Source organism: Filicampus tigris, chromosome 12 (assembly GCF_054856515.1).
Source record: "Filicampus tigris isolate MCC_2025a chromosome 12, RoL_Ftig_1.0, whole genome shotgun sequence".
NCBI classification, from domain to species: Eukaryota; Metazoa; Chordata; class Actinopteri; order Syngnathiformes; family Syngnathidae; genus Filicampus; species Filicampus tigris.
Window position 1 is genome coordinate 18,680,148 of NC_141228.1, and position 16,400 is coordinate 18,696,547.

Genomic DNA, 16,400 nt, shown 5'->3' on the forward strand with positions numbered 1-16,400 from the left:
ATAAACACTTGTTTGGTTTTCATGTACCCTTTACTTATCCAAAACATTCTGCTTTGCTTCACAAAAGGGTGAGGCATGACAACGCTAATTTTATCACCGCTCTCCGTTGTAAATCCTTCGGTCTGCCTCTGCTACTATCCTGCCAGCACGCTGGGAAAAAAAGCACAGTACTTGATTTTCGGGTGCTCATGATTAAAATGTGTTTAACTAATACGTATCATGGTTGGTAGCACGTTTGCATGCCATTGCCAGGAAAGTCCAGCCTTAGGGCTGCATTGCTACTCTGCATCAACAAAATCTTGATTCTGTGCTTGATTCAGGAAAAAATGGCGGCAAAACATGGCAGCCTCCTGTAGGGGAAGTGCACCCTATGTAATATAATTAGCGATTACTAGACCTGCGATTATATATTTTAAAAAATGTACGTTGATGTGATAGAACTTTTTTTTGGGAGGGGGGGGCATATTATTGAAATAAATCGTGTTTTTTTTTTATTAATGAATGAATATTGAAAAATGAAAACATTCTACATACTGTCACTTTGAGAGCTTTGCAGAGTGTTTCGTGGCAAAGGTGGTGTGGGATTTAATTTTCTTGACGTATTTACTTTTGGCTAAAAGCTGTGTCTTGTGATTTTGTGTTGGGTTTCTTTTGGACAGAATAGAAATTTTGCTTTAACCTTAAATAATCATCCAAGCAGAATCTGCAGAAGAAATAACCTGGCGGCTGGCGAGGAGGAGCATTCCTCTCTCTTTCTTTTTTTATTTATTTTGAAGCATATTTGGAACCGTTATGACTTGTTCTATGAAGAAATAGGACTGTTATAAAAGAAAGCTGCGGTGCATGGTTTCAGTGCCACAGAATTTGGGAGTAAACACGAGAGCATGACTTTTCAGCTTGATTTTCTTTCTTTCTTTTTATTATAGCCTCGCTTATCCCTCTAAAAACCTCTGGGATAATTGTTGGGATTATCTTTTGAGTTTTATAAAAATAAGACAGTTGCAAACACTTGCTTTTACTTTGTAAATCAGCAATCAATATTTTCTGACATCGCACAAACTAGTAACTGAATCATTCTCAATATATGGAGAAAAAAAATCTATTTCATCTATCATGAAAATAATATTTTTCCAGCTGTAGTATAAATAACCTTAACTGACTTGTACTATACCAAACTAGTGGCCCTTAGTATGTCATTATCCAAGCTTAACTACCCACATTTGATTGCAAAATGAATTTGTATATCATTATTTGATGAATTAGTGGAATCATCAATCTTAACATATTCAGTAGTGATAAGCAGATGCAAACTTTGTTCTTGTTATACGATATTTGATCTTTTCAGTTAAGTATTCTGCCACAGCTTGTCTCGTCGCATCTTCTTTTATCCTCTAATTTAGGGGTGGCCAACCACAGCCAGAGGCTAAAATACTGGAGTGACACAAGAATTGAATTGGTTTGATTCTCCTGTCCCATTTAGTCATCTCCATTATTTCACTTAACTTTTTAGCGCTTATACTCATCCCTGCCCACTTGTCCTGCTGGTAATTTTTAACAGTCAGAACCCAACACAAAATGGTGGACATAGTCCAGGCGAAAGGTAAAAAAACAAACAAAACAAAACCCCCCAAAAAATCACTTGTCAATTGGCTATTGGTCACCCTTCATTGACTAGAATTCTCCTTGTTGATGAACAAAGAACACCTGATAGAAAAAAAAGCCAAAAGGAAAAATACTTCATACTCATCTGACTGAACACTGTTTATAAGCATTCAAAATTATTGACAGTCAAAAGCACAAAACGTAATGTGAGCTGCATGTCAAAACAAGAACGCTGTTGATTTTCAATCATTCTGAACAAAACCCAAATACAAAATGGAAGATGTAGCAAAAATCAAAGGTTTACAAAAAAAAAAGACAAAACTCCATCACTCAACTAGTGGTCACAATTTTCATGCTTTCAGGGATTATACTTATCCACGTTGAAGCAAGAAACCAATTGATTTTGAAGAACACCCTTTAGAAAAAAAGGAACGCAGCCTTAAAAAAATGTTCATGCTCCTTGTGCCTCATGACTTAACAGTCGTGCGTATTTACAGTATGTGCTGCATGGCAAAACAAAAACCCAGTGATTTTTTTCAAATTGCAACAGAACAACAGTAGCATTTAGCAAAAGCTAAAACTGCCTTTAAGAGTCACAATACAAAACTGGACCAGACTAAAAGTATTGGAATGCACCAACAACCCACTTTTGTGGGACAATAAATATTTCACATGATTCACAGAAGTGCAGCAACAATAAAAACAACAGTGAATATGGAAATTGTGTGTGAATGCTGAAGAGCAGAGAGGTTGAACTCTGATACTTGCAATTAATAAATTTTGATGTGAAACTGGGGGAAAAAAAAAAGCGCTGAATTTTAATGATACAGCCCCCGCAGTAGTGCATCGAAAATGTCCGTCCGTGCTCTTCAGCATTCCCACAACGATGACAATCACAATAAGTCTCTGATTGTTACGCTGTGTGTCCCAGCAGGGCCTGCAGGCTATGAGGCGAGAGCCAGAGCGCCTCCAGCAGGTTGTACTGGCAGTAGCCCATCCAGAAGCCGAAAGCCACGTCGGTGACGTTGTGGCGGCCCAGCATGACGCGGCTCAGCCCCACCATGGCCGCCCACAGCAGCACCAGGACCCGCAACGGAGCGGCCAGCACCAGGTGCGCCAGCAGGAAGCGGGCGCACATGGCGGCGCGGGTGGCGTGACCCGACGGGAAGGAGTAGCGGTCCACCGAGAAGGTGGCGAACATGTCCATGCGGTTGTGGGCCGGACGCCGCCGTCGTACTGTCGCCTTCACCACGGCCACGAGGAGCAGATCCAGCAGAAGGCCTGGAAAATAAACATAGTAATTAACATTTTGATTTGGAATGGTCGAATTGACAAATGTGGAAGTAGGACATCAATGTTCCTCCCACTAGTTTTGCCTGGAGAGGTCTTTCCTCTCTACCAAAACTGAATAAATCACTCCTTGATAAATGTGCTTGGAACACATTAGTTTTGCACAAATCTGCTTTAAAAATCGACTTTACCCGTCAGTTTTTGTTGAGCCTTGGCCAAGGTGGTTGTCCAGCAGACGGACGTACTTACCCATGAGGAGGTTGAGCATGACCTCCTGGCCGGCAGCACTGTCGCTCTTGTAGAGGCAGTAGGCGGTTCCAGCCAGCCAGGGGATGCCGTGGCCCGTCACCTCGATGAGCTTCATGAGGGGCCGCGCACTCCCCCACGACGACTCCTCACGGGCGCACACCCCAAGACTCTTGGACAGCCACAGGTCGATGGCGAGCAGCGAGCTAAGGGCAACGCGGAAGAGCGACGGGTTGAGCCGGATGCCGTCCTCCTCCGGCGGCACGGAGCCGGTGGACGAGCTTGAGCCACGGCGGCGAGTGGGGCTCTCCGAGGCGCGGAGCCGCGCAGTGGCTGCGTCGGAACTCTGCCGCTGGAGGAGATGAGGCGGCGTCGACGACCGGCTCAGAGGCTTGGTGAGCGACATGAACTCGTAGGGGCCGTTGTTGGTGCCGCCGAGCACCGGGCTCCCCACACTAACGCCGCCGGCGCGGCTCGGGGTTTTCGTCTTCGGTGAAGACATTTTGTCGTTGCGGCGAGCTGACAACGCAGTAGGAGTGTTTCCGCAGTGTTGTGCAGGCTGTCGCCGCGTTACCTCGTCGACCGCAAAGGTTGACTATTCAAATCACGTAGCGAAGCTATAGGACGCCATATTTGTTGTTCTATCGCAAAGCCTGCTGGGAAGTTGTGTTTTTCTCTATAATCAACGAAAGACATGATGAGAAATGTTTGCTTTGCGATCATGATTTTTGTTTAAATTTATAAAATGTGAAGTAGATCGTCAAAATGAGTTGACTGTTTTGTTGATTTCCAATAATACGAAATATAATTTTAAACGTTTTACATTTAAAATGACATTTTTATTTAATTTTGGCATTATGATGAACGAACCCCAAAACGTTTTTTTAAATGATATTTGTTTTAACGAGTTTGATTTTTTTCCTACCAGTTTTAGCACAATATTCACTGTTTGGAAATAAAGCAACAAATACATTTGCTCATAACGTCATCAATCATAACAATGATGACTATAATTCATGTGTTTTTTTATTCATTGTAATTAAATTCATTAAAAACAACTTACTTTCAAAAAGTAAAAGTAGGGTTTCAAAATAGGGTTTGTAGCCTGAGTTTGGGTTTCAAATTCTGGTTTCGAGACAGCTTTCTTGAGTGTTGACTGTGGACAGCATACACGTTTTGTGAGCCCCTCCCCTTTTTCATTTCTTACTTGCGAAACTTCGCTTCGCTTTCATTCTTTACTTACATCCACCCTTTCATGTCATCCCTTTATCACTGCTTTCGTTCAACCTTCCTTTTCATCCACTAACTTCCTTTCGTACATCCATGTTTTCATACTTCCATTCTTCCTTTCACACCATCCTTGTTTCCTTGCTTTTCCCCCTCCAGTCTTCCTTTCATTATTCCTTCTTTGCTTCATTTCTGCCGTTCAAAATTAAAAAAGAAAAAAATCAACGACACTGTAACTGTCGTGTATATTCTTTCAATAAAGTTATTTCCCTGATAAAAAAAAATATCTCCCCCGTGCTCACCTCTCATTGGTTGATATCAGTCGCACGAAGCACACCTACTTCCGGGTTTGATTTGCGTAAGGGGTTGATTACAGCCCACACAACCACCTTAATCTTTCCCACGCGTGGACCTTCAAAGAAGAGCAAAGCATGCCTGGAATCCTGCTCGGTGACGTGTTTCCCAATTTCGAGGCCGACACCACCATCGGCCCGATTACGTTTCACGAATTCCTGGGCAAGTCGTAAGTAGAGCCAACACTTGTCTTTTACGATGTCCGAAACGTTCTTTATGCAAGCGGGACCGTGTGACAGTTGCTGAATCAACCGGATGGTGTGCTTTTCTGTGTAACAAAACATTGAATTGCATTTGGTGATTTTGTGGGTATTTTCCCCCCTTTGCTTCCCATCCCCTCACCAAAAGTCATATTATAATTATTATTAGTAACAGTAGTAGTAGTTTTGTAACTTTAAGTCATTTTACATTTTTTGGTTTGTTTTCTAATTGAATATTTTTTAAATTAAATTTAATTGATTAGATTGTGTAACTGTCATTGTGAAAGTGAAATTGAATTGAAATTGAAAATTTGGAGTAGTTTTGAGTGTGCATCTACTTTAAAAAGAAATGTATAAACATTATTTTGGAGTTTTGTAATTAAGTGTACTTTTATTTAAAGTCATGTTTTTGCCTTTAGCAATTTTCTCTAGATACATGTGATTAGAAATCATATCCACATTACTAATTAAAGAAAATAAGAGATATTTTGTAATTGGTTACTTTGTCACTCTTGAGTAGTTTACTAAAATCCATAGTCGTACTTCAGTGTCATGAAAGTGCTTTTGCTCAAAATTACATTATACAATATTATAACAATACTTGTTTCCATATATTAATAATAGTTGTGCATCGATGTATCCCGTATCGTCGTCTTAAACAACTTTTACAATTTGGTCAATAATGCCTGGTGGAATTCAAGTGTAGTCCTTAAATGTGTTTGTGGTGTGCTGAAAGCATTAAACTTTTCAATCTTCTATTTTCACTTTCATTTTGACGGAATAACAACAGTTCAACTTGGTCACTGAGCGAAACCTGGGAGCAGCATGCACACAAGGCTTGTATTGTGTGTCTCATGTCGGAACTGGGGCATCCGAGTTTGTTGGCACACCCTTGAGGTTCCCAGCCTCTTTGTGCCTGCCTTTTACACGCATGCAAACCTAGCCCATTTGACGGCTTCCTTGCATCGAGACCTTCAAATCGAGAGCCTGTCTATCGTTCAGTCATGTGTGAAGTCACATGAGCAAATGACCCCCCCCCCCACTCAGTCATGGACTAATGTGCTGTTATAACTATTTTCAAAGAAGCTCTAATGAACAATTGTGTCATTCAACCTCCCCAAAGCGACATGCTGAAGTAAAACATCGCGACTGAGTGCTTAACATCTTTGTCCGAAAGCCGTGAATAATCCCCCCCCCAAAACAAAAGGTGAATTTGTAAATAGTGGTGGATTTCTGTATGTCTACTTTATTGTAATGTGGAATCTTTCCATTGTCTTTGATTCGAACTTTTCGGCAAGTTTTTTTTCTGTGTCTCTTTTCAACGCGCAGATGGGGTATCCTGTTCTCCCACCCGAAGGACTTCACCCCTGTGTGCACCACTGAGCTGGCGTGTGCCGCGAACCTTAGCGACAAGTTCGCCAAGCGCGGTGTCAAGATGATCGCCCTGTCCGTCGACAGTGTGGAGGATCACCGTGGTTGGAGCAAGGTGGGGGGCACACGCACACGCTGTGCCATTTTTCCTCCACACATAGCATTGTGTGTTCAACTTTGGTTTCATCTGTCCTGAGAATACAGCATTTTTCCTTTTTTTTTTTTCTTTCTTCTTAAAGTGAAAAATCAACGCAAACATTTTTTTTCCAAGAATATGTTCTATGCAAGCCCACTAGTTGAAACAGGGCATTCTGATAAATATTGCGTTTGTGGAATAAGTGTTAATCCACTCGGTTTTAGTCATCTCTGGGGGCGGCCATTTTGTCTTCTGTCGACTGAAAATGACATAACAACTGCTCACAACGACCAATCACGGCTCAGATTCAGAAAACGGGTCAGCTGTGATTGGTCGTTGTGAGCAGTTGTGATGTCATTTTCAGTAGACAAAAGACAAAATGGCCGCCCCCAGAGATGGCTAAAATGAGTACATTTTGCTGATTCACTTCTATTCCACAAACGCAAAATGAATCAGAATGCCGTGTTTCAACTAGTGGGCCTGCTGGGAACATATTCTCGGAAAAAAATGCGTCTAGGTTGGCTTCCGCTTTAATAGGCAGCAAGGGCGTCCTTCTTGGTGTTCTCCCATGAACCCCATCCTTGTTTAATGTTTTACGTGGAGTAGAAACTATCTGTTGACATGTGCCCCTGAATTCTGTTAAATATTTATCTGACAGTCTAGGGTTGTTTTATAACTCATTAAGCATTCTGCCCTGTGCTTTTGTAGTCGTCTTTACTTGACGTTCACTCCTTGGAAAAGAAAGTGTTTTGAACTTTCTGCATTTATGGATAATTTGACTAACGTTGGACCGATGAACATCAATCCCTTAAGAGGTGCAATCGACCCTGCTAAAAATCTACTTTGATATGCATCACCCAGCACTCCAACGCGGCGGTTACGTTTCAGACCACGCCGGCATGAAGTGAATCGGCGATATAGAAATAACCTATTTGAATAATTTTTTGTAGCATTTACTGCACTGCACTGCTCGAGAGTAACAGTGTGAGAGTGCGTGTGCCTGTGTATTGTTTGTGCTGCATTGTTTGTGTTGCGTAACTTTGAAACGCAAGCCATAACCTGCCTGTCGAGGTCATCAAACTTTAATCTTCAAGCCTTCCGGATGGATAACTTTGAAGATGACTCAAAATAGGATGAATTAAAAAGTGCTTCAGTCACTCCAAGGCGGCACGTTTATTGTTTACCCAACTTGAACTTTGGAGCTTTTGCAACTTCTCTTGTGACACTGTGGTCAGTGATTATTTAAAAAAAAAAAAAAAAAAAAAAAAAAAATGTAGTTAACGAATCATTTTTATTTACTTTATCCTACAAATGAACAAGGCCAATTAAATTTGAATTATTTAATTTGCCCTCTAATTAATTGAAATGTGTGATGTATATACATAGTATATACAAGTGTTAATATGTGATTTAATAATTTATTAATGTATTTAATTTTGGGCACTTTGAAAACAACTGTGGCACATCAGCTTTTTAAATTTTTTATTACTGGGTTTAAAAAAAAATTAAAATAAATCAATTAATTTCAGTTATGTGCTCATATTCTTCACATTTGCATTGATTAAGTGACAATTTATTGAATGCGTTAACATCATTTGTAATTGAATGGACTTTTTATGTATGAGTAATTTTACTGTTTTTACATACTGTAAAACCTCATTTCATACACAATGTAACTCACTGCTTCATGCACTGTAATTAAACATTTGTGACATTTACTGTGTGCAGGACGTCATGGCCTTCAACAGTCAGGCTTCGAGTGATCTGCCCTTCCCCATCATTGCTGACGACAAGAGGGAGCTGGCCACCAAGCTGGGAATGCTGGACCCCGACGAGACCGACTGCCACGGCATCCCGCTCACCGCTCGCTGTGTAAGAACCCGGTGTTGTCGCAATAGACGGCCCGCTGAACAAGAATGAGCCTTTTTACTGACATTATTCTGCCTTTTGAGAGTTCTGTGTAAAAGGCAAAGGCAGATCTGATGTCTGCCCTCTTGCGATATGAATTCAGATTCAGATTTTTTTTGTATTCGGAAAACCCAGCAAAAAGGCGTCAAGAAGTCGCTTTTCTTTATTGTTCCCAAGCTGAAAAAACAAAAACAAAACACAGAACCACTCAAACAAAAAGCCACAAACAACAAGACTCACAAACCAAAAAAAAAAAAAAAAAAACCACATGAAAAATGTGAGTTTTTTTAGGTAGTCGGGAACAAATTCTCTTTTGCAATCATGCCGACCATGGCTGCAGATGGCAGAGTAAGGACAGGCAAATTAAAAGAATACAAATAAAGACACAACAAAATCATACATTCACACGCATGAAAATGAAGCAAACACAACAAAAACACATCTACAAAACACACCAAAGAACACACCAGAAAAACGTACACATGTAGAAAAACACACACACGAATGCACTAAAACAACGTGGACAAAACACATGAAGCAAAACACTAAAAACAATCATGATAAAAAACAAAACAAAACAATGACACAAACAAGAAACACACACAGACAAAAAGACGCCCGAAAAAAAACAAAAAAACCATCACACAGCACATCCTTTTCCGACGCTTGTGACATTTCTTTGTCCAGGTGTTCGTGATCGGACCCGACAAGCGGCTGAAGCTGTCCATCCTCTACCCGGCCACTACGGGGAGGAACTTTGACGAGCTGCTGCGCGTTATCGACTCGCTGCAGCTGACTGCGCAGAAGAAGGTGGCCACGCCCGTCGACTGGAAGGTACGCTGCGCTTGCGCCCTTTCCCGCATTCCGCTTCGCGTTTCCATCACAGCCGCGGGACGGACTTTCTCTCGTCTTGCAGCCCGGAGACAAAGTCATGGTGCTTCCCAACCTCTCCGACGCTGACGCCGCCGCTCTTTTCCCCAACGGGGTGACCACTAAAGAGGTGCCTTCTGGGAAAAAATACCTGCGCTACACTCAGCTCTGAAGACCATCAGCCCTTCCCGAATCACAAAAGAAGTCAAAATAGTCCACCGCAACAATAAACACAAGAGTTAGTGCCTTCTCGACCATCCCATAATAAATAACCTTTGCACTTCAATTCAAAATAAGCTGGCTTTCCCGTTTTTCTCTGCTGTGCAATAGTTTCGTTGTGCTACCCGGTATGGAGCAGTGTGCCGCGAGATATTGTCAGGTGTGTCGTTATCTAATTCGTGTCCCTGTGCGCCTGGCAGCGTAATCATGTTTTTACTACATTGTAGTACTCTTCCATGCCAGCAGGTGGCAGCAGCAAGTAGCTAGTTGTCTTTGTTTAGAGACAAGCGAATTAGTGACGCATATTTATCCAATGAGGCCCATGTTTCACACTGAGTATCAACATGAAACATTAGAAAATACTTTATTTGTTTTTATTTAATTCCTATTCAAGACGTTGTAATATGTCATTATTCAATGTTAAAAAAAAGCTGATATAAACAATATAACACTTATATAGTTAAAATGATCTTTTTTTTTTTTCACTATTTCAGCTGGTGGTGTACCGCGGGATTTTTTCAATGAAATAAATGTGCCTTGACTCAAAAAGTTTGAAAAACTGGTATAGAGAATACTGCAGTCCTGCACTTTTACGTTTCACCAATAGATGTCGCTAGATGCACGCTGTACTGTTAGAACTGATTCTTCCATGTGTGCTCTACTCCCAAAAGTAGTAACAGTTGTAATCATGTTTTAATTGGGAAAAACACAGTCCTTAATTAACGTTTGAAATGGTTTCTGTTGGAAATATACCACTTTTTATAAGAAAAAAAGCCATTTTGAAAATAAGTGACCACATGAGTCTTTTTCTCAAAAAAATGTTTTCCTTCATAATATGCACTTTTTATGATTGTATTATCATTATTTGCTCCACACAAAGTCACTTAGCATTTTGTTTGGGTTATCAAGTTACCAAGTTATCCTCATTACAGTATTTTCTGAAAAACTAATTTGCTGTTCTTGTGCTCTTTCGGCACCCCTGTAAGATGCCACTAGATGGCATCAAAGCGCCATCTCACAAAAAAGTAGTGCTTTGGCATCATCTTCCGCCACCAATACGCAAATATAAATCTCCTTTGGGGTTGAGCAGATCTTTGCTATTCCTGCTGAAACATTGTGTACTACTTTTTTCTTAAAACCATACAACTTTTTTTCTTGTTTTTTTTTTTTTTTTTTTTTAAATACAGGCTTGCCAAGATTCCAACCTGTACCCAGCAGTAGTGTTATTGGCGGGAGTGCACTCCATCCACTCCTCCTCCTCTTCGTCTTGTCTATCACGGTGAACAACAGCCACATTGTGTAGACAGCAGTACTGATCAAATGCATTTGTGCCATAGCTTAGCGCAACAACAATAGCCTTCTAATAGCGAGCCAGCATAAGAAGAGCTTACGGGGTGTCAGACGCTGGCTCAACTGCCCTCCTTTTTACCCCCGCCCCGCTCCACCCCGTCCCCTCTATGTTCATCTGTCATCCTGGAGCCTCCTCCAGCGTGGTAATACAACACCAAGCCCCGTACCAGCTGCAAACACACACACACACACATGCTCACACATGTACACGTATGTGTAGTAGGGCTGATCAAAGACATAAACAGTGCTGTGAAAGGACTGGCCTCCCACCAAACTCCCCCGCTCCATCTCAGGGAAGATATTCCCCCCTACCCCCCCAACCTGCCCACCTCAGACTAGCAAGACTCCATTTTTTTTTTTCCTGAGGATTGATAAGCAAAACAAGCGCTCACTCATATTCTGTCACATCGGAGCCCCCCCCCCCCCCCATGAGGATTTATGGGCGGGATTTGACGAGTCAGGCTCTGCTTAGTGTGAGGGTGGATCATGTTTGAGTTGTTTTCAAGACTGTAAATGAAGTAGAAAGGCTCCAAGGAGCTGGGGTGGTGCGGGTGGATTGGTACATTGGTGGTCAGAATAACCATACCAAGTGATGTTGATGGAAACCAGTGTAATGAGATAAGCTTGCGGCCTTTTCCTCAAAAGTATACGTTTTGTTGAAAATAGACATCACCTACTAAGGTTATGACTTTTCCATGTCTTTTTTTTCCTTTTTTCTCGAAGATATCCAACTTTTGTCTGTGTATCTCCTTCAAGCTTACTTCCTTAGCCAAAGGGTTTTGCGCAGGATTTTTGTTGCTCCCAGTATTGCGCTTTTCTAGACAGAGATGTCGTATGTTGTCCCTGGTATCTGCCGAGCTGTCCGCCCAGCTTGTGGGTCACTGCCCCCAGTGCCCCGATCTCTACTGGCACCACTATGGCACTCACCATCCACATTTTGTCCAATTATTTTTTATTTCTCCAGCTTTTCATGTTCCTTTTTCCAGATGTTACGATCACTCGGGATTGTTGCTTCTATCACGACCGCTGTCTTCTGATGCCTGTCCACCGCCAATCTGTCAGTCTGGATCGGGAGGTCCCACAGGATCTTGGTCTGGTTGTTCTCAATCACCTTTGGTGGTGTCTGCCATCTTGATTCCGGGACCTCCAGTCCATATTTGATCCAGATGTTCCGGTGCAGAATTCCTGCTACTTTGTTATCCTGTCTGATGCGGTAGACCTCTATTGATCTTGTGTGTAGGGCCTGTTCTTGTGCTGCCATGATTAGTGCCTCAGTACTGTCTTTCATTGTAGCCTTTTCCAGCCACTGATATTTTTGTTGTTGTTGTCAGCCACTTCTTACGTATGTCGGTTGTACATACCATGCCAGGGCTTGTCTTTCCATGATCGTCCATCTGGCTCCTTCTCCTTACTGGGCATCTGTTTTGGAAAGCAGTTGTTTCCTCCTGGATCATGCCTGTGATGCTCACTAGTTCTCGGTCCTTCCCTTTTCACTTTTTGTACAGCTTCAGGATGCTGGACTTGGGGTGGAACCTTTGATGCATTGTCCGGAGATTTTTTTGGCTTGATATCAGTGTCTTGCATCTCTTCCATTGGCCAGGGTATTATGCCAGCGGAGTGTCTGATTTCTGGCAGGACACAGGTGTTATTGGCCTGGATCATATTCTTGCCGTTCAGACGACTATTCAGGATCTGCCTCAACTTTAACCAACACCTCAAATCATATCCAATTAGCTTAAAGTTGAATCGCTTCAAATATTTTTTCCACCCTGCACTGTCATTATTTCTGCGGTGTGTCCAATGCAAAACATAGATTTTAGGAGGTTATTACTTTAGGCAGACTGTTTTGTTCTATTATTGTGACTTAGATGAAGGTGAGATAACATTTTATGAGCACTTAATGCAGAAGTCCTGAGCGTTCCAAAGGGTTTACATACTTTTATTTTGTAACTGTATGTGTCAAAAAGCGTAGACTCCATATTTGCTTACCTTTCCCCCATTCAGTCAACTTTCCATGTTATTATTTTTTAACATTATACGAGCCTCTGAGGCTTTACTATTGGTCTAAATGAATTTCTTTTATGAGTGGCAAGAGAAAACAAACGTAGAACACAAAACGCTCTCAAGAGCCAACAGAGTTCATGAGAACTGTTAGAGATTTCTCTCTCCAGTACAAACTTTTTAATGCATTTCCTGTGCAAAAAAGAGTAGGCTGCTCAAAGGAGATAAACCGTGATAGCAAAGCACGGGGATATAAACTCTATTACAAGGGTCATTCGTTTCCAGTCAAAGTAACCAAACGTGAGCTTTTCAATGCACAACGCTTGTCCCGATACTGTAACGCGGCGCCACAGTACACGTATTGTTCCTGTGCTGGTTTTTTTTAAACGCTCCCCGCAGAGCAGTAACCGCAGTGGATGCAATAAAACAAAGCGCTCTATTTGAGTTTGGTTGTTAAAAATGCAGGAGGGGTGTTACAGTATGTGACTTTTAAGTGGCGTGTTCTGCCAAAGGTATCCATTGGATTTTTGCTGTTTCGAGCGCAGGAAAAATTGGCCCGAAATTCCCCGAGTGCTGAGTTTGGGAACGAGCCAGCACCAGGACAATGAACAACTGTGTTCTTGCGGCTATACAATGAGCTATGATATAGCGTAGAGACTTTGGGAAACACAAATGGAGAGTTTCAAAATAATGCTCTGGGAAACTGCAAAACACAGCCGGAATGAGACACCATTTTTGTTGAAAATATCCAACTTTTTTCATTTAATTTTTTGTTGTTGAGCTTTTTAATTCTTTTATTTGAAATATGACTTTTCAAAAGTGTATATTTTTCTTGCTGAAAATATACACTATTTTTTGTTAAATATGTTTATTTATATCCATTTTTTTTTTAATTGAAAATAACTTTCTCAAATAGGATCTTTTTCTTTAAAATATAACTTTTCCTCAAATAGGCAACATATTTTCTTATTATCCCCCCCTCACAAATCTTCAACTTTTACCCTGAAAACATCTTACTCATTTATCCAGGTTGTAGACAACAACAAGAAGGAGTGCCAGAAAACGCCAGGCAGGCAAGCAGGGGAAATCCCCAAACGGAGCTCCACCTCCAATTTGTGTCAAACCGACCTAACGTAACCTTTCAACACAATGCCGTCAACAATTCTAAACCCGCTGTCTATAAATATGGTAAAAGCCTTTATTTTTGGGAAACATCGTGCGGCATTTGGCATCGAGAGCGGTGAATGAATCAGAAGCAAGGCGGCGAGTGAGCGTCGGATGTGTTCACTTTGAAAGCATCACCGCTGACCCAAACATAATCCAAATACTGGAGCACAAAACAAGGCCACTTTAAATCAAATGAAATGTGTCCATTCACTTAACCCGAAACATAAGAATAATATTTAACTTGTGCTAGGTGGATACTTACGGAATAAGTACTTTTTTGGGGTGTAATCAAATGTCAAATGCTAACAGGAGGATAAGCCCAAACATATGCGACTTTTTTTTTTTTTTTTTGTCGAATCTTTTTAAAGTCTGTTTCTGTAAAATAGAAAACCCTTGGTGGTTGTGCGTATGATCCATACAAATATGAAAATACAAAAAAAAAGCTCTCTGAAAATGGAGTTGAGCTGCTTGTACGGTGTTGCCGTACATCACATCCAGCAGTTGTACTTTTTTTTTTTTTCCCCTTTATTCTCGCTTGTTGTTGTTTTATGACGGTGGTTTTAATTGATAGGCTGCGCTCTCTCCTCGCTGGATGAACATAAACAAGTTCTAAAGCAAAACATGTGTTAGTCACTCGGCTCTCCCTACGTATTTGTGTGTGAGCCAGGAAAGCCAGACTGGTTTCATTACCAGCCCCATTATGGTTAAAAGCAGGGGGGGGGGGGCTCATCCCAAACCCTAAACAGTTGCCGTGGCGACACTGCCTCACACGACCTCCCTCGTCAACTTTCTCCCAGTTTTCTTCCTGTGGTACCTCGCCCTGCCCATTCTTTGCCACGCACGTGCGCAAAAAGTGGCAGCGGGCCCGTTTTCCCTACAGCCGGCGAGTTTCGCAGGGCTTGCTCGTCGGCTGTAACAAATTCAAATTGTTGGACTTTTCAAGCATTTGTTTCAGAAGAGATTAGTATCAAATGGAAATTGTTTGAAATGTTCTTGTAGAAAATTAGAATTGTTTGCTTTTGTAGTCTTTTTTTTTTTTTTTTGTTTGTTTTTCACAGAAAATTTCCAGAGCAAAATTTAAAGCTGAATTATATGTATATATACTGTGTACATGTTTTGAATATCGTCACCGTCATGTGAAAAATACTTATCTCCATTTTTTTTCTCTCCATTTTTCTTATTTTTTTTACATGAATGGTGTTTCCGCGTTACAGACATCGCATTAATTTAAAAAGTTTCCAAAATAAGAGAAGTGTTTTTCGCAGGACAGCGACGATATATACAATACACTTATGTATTTTTTTGCCACTTCTTTTCATCTGGTATACCTTGCCAACGCTATGGCCCCGCCCTTTCTTTGACACGCACACAAGCCTGTTTTCCCTCCAGCGATAGAGTTTCACAAGCACCTCTTCCGTGTTTTCCTTGTTGCCCTGTAACACGGGCTGCCCTCTGCTTTTAGGAAAATAAACATGCGGAAAAGAACACAGCAGATGAAAAACAGCACTTGGGGGTGGGAGGGTAGTTGTAATTGTAGGGCTCTCTTTAGTTCTTTTCCTGCTTTCTGGTTTATTTTGGGGCGGCACGGTGTCCAAGTGGACAGCAAGTCTACCTCATAGTTGGTCGTTTCAAATTCGGCCTCCGGCCTTTCTGTGTGGACTTTCTCCAGGTCCTTTCTCCCGTATTCCAAAAAACATACTTTAGGTAACTTCAAGAGGGGAAGATCCGGAGCCACTTTCAAGCAATGGTACTGTCTAATACAGTATGATACAGAGGCACTACGGTGCCGAAAAACCCACATGCCTCCAAGGTGTGACGTCGTTGCTATTATGTCAAATCTTACAAGGTAAGCAGAGCGGCATTGATTTTGTTGGAACACAGATTAGTTAGCTAACAGCGCTAGTTTGGGGGAACCGGTGCGTATTTAATTGCTCGATGAAGTTGTCGACAAGATGAGACGGGGGCGGTGGATTTGTTTGGTGATGAGTCCATGTGTCACATACACACAGTTTAGTATATGAAGTGCTGCCGGCGTGAGTGAAAATGCTTTTCTTGTCTTAGCAGGCTTTGCTAATTGTCACACTGCGGGTTCTTCCGCAAGTAGAAGCTGCTAATTGTCGTCATGGTAACAAAATCTGGACAGGTATACGGTGACTCAGTTGTATTAATTTGTGCTATTTTATAGTTTATTATTTGAATGACGAATTATTTCAAAATAAATAAAACATACATCTCCGTGAAATGAAGGATTTTAATACTTTCTCTTTAAAATAATTATTTATCAAATTAGATCAATGAATAAATAAATACAGAATAGATAAATGTTTACTTAATGAAATGACAAATAAGAATGAAATATTTCATCAAGGACAATTAATGTCATTTTAACTGATTGACCTATTACTGTATTTAATAAAATACAGGTACATACAAAAATGTGAAATGTGGACATACACTTT

General features: G+C 41.2%; 2 protein-coding genes across 2 annotated transcripts; one reads left to right on the forward strand and one right to left on the reverse strand.

Moving 5' to 3' along the window:
* Positions 1-1,748: 1,748 nt before the first annotated feature.
* On the reverse strand, positions 1,749-3,935 carry plpp6 (phospholipid phosphatase 6). The gene is made up of 2 exons (XM_086047762.1): positions 3,142-3,935; positions 1,749-2,883 (listed from the first exon to the last, which is right to left on the reverse strand). Exons 1-2 carry the CDS (start codon positions 3,638-3,640, stop codon positions 2,516-2,518), a joined length of 867 nt encoding a protein of 288 aa, XP_085903888.1. The 5' UTR covers positions 3,641-3,935; the 3' UTR covers positions 1,749-2,515.
* A 783-nt stretch (positions 3,936-4,718) lies between these two features.
* On the forward strand, positions 4,719-9,490 carry prdx6 (peroxiredoxin 6). The gene is made up of 5 exons (XM_086047764.1): positions 4,719-4,888; positions 6,249-6,405; positions 8,155-8,298; positions 9,022-9,168; positions 9,251-9,490. The coding sequence occupies exons 1-5, from the start codon at positions 4,797-4,799 to the stop codon at positions 9,374-9,376; spliced, it is 666 nt and encodes a 221-aa protein (XP_085903890.1). The 5' UTR covers positions 4,719-4,796; the 3' UTR covers positions 9,377-9,490.
* Positions 9,491-16,400: the final 6,910 nt, after the last annotated feature.

What these genes read in the sequence shown, in the direction of transcription:
- plpp6 (XM_086047762.1), bottom strand. Translation starts at nt 3,640, where the DNA reads ATGTCTTCACCGAAGACGAAAACCCCGAGCCGCGCCGGCGGCGTTAGT. An exon ending in CATGCTCAACCTCCTCATGG is followed by an intron (nt 2,884 to 3,141) that starts GTAAGTACGTCC and finishes TTTATTTTCCAG; the next exon opens with GCCTTCTGCTGGATCTGCTC.
- prdx6 (XM_086047764.1), top strand. Translation starts at nt 4,797, where the DNA reads ATGCCTGGAATCCTGCTCGGTGACGTGTTTCCCAATTTCGAGGCCGAC. An exon ending in CACGAATTCCTGGGCAAGTC is followed by an intron (nt 4,889 to 6,248) that starts GTAAGTAGAGCC and finishes TTCAACGCGCAG; the next exon opens with ATGGGGTATCCTGTTCTCCC. An exon ending in TCCCGCTCACCGCTCGCTGT is followed by an intron (nt 8,299 to 9,021) that starts GTAAGAACCCGG and finishes TTCTTTGTCCAG; the next exon opens with GTGTTCGTGATCGGACCCGA.